At 39.6% G+C, this 3313-nt stretch overlaps 1 protein-coding gene across 1 annotated transcript in view; it reads left to right on the top strand.

The window, feature by feature from the left end:
* Positions 1-1587: 1587 nt before the first annotated feature.
* zfpm2a (zinc finger protein, FOG family member 2a) overlaps positions 1588-3313 on the top strand; it is a 118076-nt gene continuing 116350 nt past the window's right edge. Inside the window, exon 1 of the mRNA XM_030072671.1 lies at positions 1588-1844. Within this exon, the coding sequence (XP_029928531.1) occupies positions 1805-1844 (40 nt within the window). The 5' untranslated portion in view covers positions 1588-1804. The remainder of the gene's footprint in view (positions 1845-3313) is intronic.

The raw sequence follows: 3313 nt of genomic DNA, 5'->3' as shown, positions 1-3313 counted from the left end.
TGATATTTATTGAGATGATTCACTTTGTATGACTACCTTCGTGCCATGACATCATTGTGTTTGGACCATGACCAAAGCTGTGTGCAAGAAAGAGGGAAAAGTTTAGCCACCAGAGGATAGGAAGTGAAGGAAGAGACAAACTGAGCAGGCTCGCAAGACAGATGCTTTCCTCAAGGTGAACCACCGCTGACCTGCTTGCCACATAAATTATTCTGTAGTTTCAAGACTCCATTCCAAAGTTGTGGAATTGGGTTACAAGATAATTTCACAGGCCACTTGCTTGTCTTACTTGGCAGTCCAACTGGCTAATTGAAGAGAGTGATTTCCAGTTTGGGCAACTATTCAGAACATGGCAGTCAAAATCTGAATGATTTGAAGGCTCTCTATTTTTTTTTTTCCCCCTGAATATTTTTCTCTTGCAGAGGCAGGCTAATTGTAGCCAAAAAAAAGCTGCTCATCACATTTTGATTGACAGGTCATCAAATATTGATAAATATGCAGACTGTGCAAAGCAGAGTACTTTTTCTCACTGGAAATTCACTGTGTGTAATGATAGACAATTCAAATAAATTTTTAAGTTAAAAGTTGATTTTTTTTTTTTTTTTTTTTTTTTTAGATGTGACTATATTACATTTGCAAAATCTACAGCAGTCTTTGTTATATTACAAATGTGACCTTGACACTTTGTGAGACTTAAAAAAGAAAGAAAGAAAGAAAGAAAGAAAGAAAGAAAGAAAGAAAGAAAGAAAGAAAGAAAGAAAGAAAGAAAAAGAAAGAAAGAATATGTTGTAGGCTATGTAGGGCTTTTTTTAGCTCATGGCTAAGAGGTCAAGCCTTTTGAGGTCATGGCATGTCAGTCCAGATCAATTCTCAGTGTGTGTCATGGGGGAGTGAATGGCCAAGCTGCAACTGGGCTAATCCCCACATATTAAACCAATACTGGTTCAGATTTACTGGTGATATGATCATGAGCAGATGCTATATTAGGATACAAGGGGGTGTAGTGGAGAGTAAACCCACCTAAACCTCAGATGACCCCCCTTTTTTATTGGGATAGGGGCTGACATTAACATTTAAGAAATAAATTCATATTTCACTAAGCACCAAACTCATGAGATTGTTTTCCTTTGAGAATAAAATAGCCCAAATTAATGCTTTTCTTTAATATAGCCTACACATTGTTGATATTTCGTTTGTTAGTGTGATGCCTCATGATGATCACCGACTCGAGGTCAGGGTTTACACCTACTCCATTTTTATTAACCCACACACAAATAGGTGCACTAATTACGACACCACCAATTAGTAAGTGGGAGTTTAAGTAATTGTGGATCAAGTCAAGTTCATGAATCCGTGGCTACGGTACCCGGGGAGGCACAAACCTTATCTTCAAACAAAAGCGCGAAACGCTTTCACCTCCTCAGTCAGTCCGTGCGGATCGCGGCGAAGCGCAGCCTCATCACGGAGAACAGTACTGAGAAAGAGTGAGGGGAGAGCGAGAGAGAGCGAGAGAGAGAGAGGGAGAGGGAGGGTGTGTATGTGTGTGTGAGGGAGAGAGAGAGAGAAAGAGAGAGAGAGAGAGAGAAAGCCAAAGCCAGAGCCAGAGAGACGAGAAAGATAAAGGAAAGAGAGACGGAACGATAGACTTGTGCGTAAAAGAGTGACCAGTCCTGGTGCCCCCCTTCTTCTTCTTTTTCTTTCTCAATTTCCATCAGACAAAACCCAAACCGGCTGCTTGGATGAACCAAAACCTATCGATCTGTCAGTACTACACCTGGATTCACTGACCAGCCGCACAGCAGGCATGTCCCGAAGGAAGCAGAGCAACCCCAGGCAGATCAAACGTAAGTTTTTTTTTTTACGCCGTCTAGCCGCTTCACCGCATCTTCCGAGCTTATTAGAGTTTGCAGAATATTGTTATGAAATTGACCACAGTGCAGCTGATTCAGCAGCGCTCAACTATCGCCACTGAGGTGTTGCATGTCACGATCCGTATCCAGTTATTTTGTGTTGGTGACGAGACGATTTGCAAGCCCAGTGTCACGGTGTTGTATGAAAAGTTTTCCTGCTGCTGACAACTCGTGGCAAAATGAACTTATTATGGTGTTTGTTTCACGCCTTTCGTCTGTTTTTATTTTACCCCAAATTGTGATAGTTTATATATCCTTACATCACTTTGAGTGGGTGTGTAAACTGTTATCCTACAGCTAAATTAACCTGCAGACCTAATAAATTAGAAGCCAGTGACAATTAATGGCACTGGATTATGAGATGGGCTCACAAAGTTTCGAGGGCCAATTTCTTATTCAATCAACCTGCTGTTAATTTTTTTTTTTTTTTTTTTTTTTTGTGACATACATACACTCACTTATGCCTGCTCATGCACACACACTCGCACACACTCCAACTTAAACACACACTCCCATGCATTTTCTTTCTGTGTCTTTTTTCTTTTCTCTCTTTCTCTCAAACACACACACACACACACACACATACACTCACTTGCCTGGCACTGTGCGTGTATACATAGACACACAAACACACACCTTTTTAAACTTGAGGTCATGAGGATGGTGTAAATATTGATGAGCAGTTTTAGCTTGCAGTATCTCATGGTATTGTTGGGAAGGTGCTGAAATGTGGCCCATTATGGGATTTTTATTTTAATTTAATTTATTTTATTTTTTCATTTAAATGGCCTGCACTCTTGCTCTTGGGAAAATTTGCTGCTTCTGTGCCAGCAACATATTTGTTTGTACATATTTGCTTTTCAAATTTAGATGAATTTTTATGAGTTTCCACCTGAAATCTAGCAAATCATTTGTTTTTAATGTAGCCACAATTTATGATCAAGAAACATCATGGCCTTCTGTAATTCAAAAGTGTGTCAATATACAAATAGTTGAATTTTAGAGTTTTATTTCTTTTATTATTTAAAACGTACACTGTTTTTTTTTTTTAACAAAAAGCAAATAAAAAAATTGCCTTTTGTTTTTAGAGGCTGAAAGACAATGATATATCACACACACACACACACACACACTCACTCACATGCACACACTCACATACATACACACATGCACGTGGACATAAACACACTTTAACACCTTAAATCCAGTTTCCATATGAGTGTGTGCACCATGTGTCTGTGGATTACGTCTGTCCACTTTCTGCTCTTGGTGTTTTAAGCAGAAATGAATTGTACATAGTTGCCACTGGAACAAGCCAAAAGACAGTGTGTGTGTGAGCGCACGCGCGCGTGCATGTGTGTCTGTGTGTGTGTGTGTGTATCCTCAGACTTTGGTTAGTTTGA

This window comes from Myripristis murdjan, chromosome 16, assembly GCF_902150065.1.
Source record: "Myripristis murdjan chromosome 16, fMyrMur1.1, whole genome shotgun sequence".
Taxonomy (NCBI): domain Eukaryota; kingdom Metazoa; phylum Chordata; class Actinopteri; order Holocentriformes; family Holocentridae; genus Myripristis; species Myripristis murdjan.
Note: the sequence above shows the minus strand (reverse complement) of the source record. Positions and strands in the feature narration are given on the sequence as shown.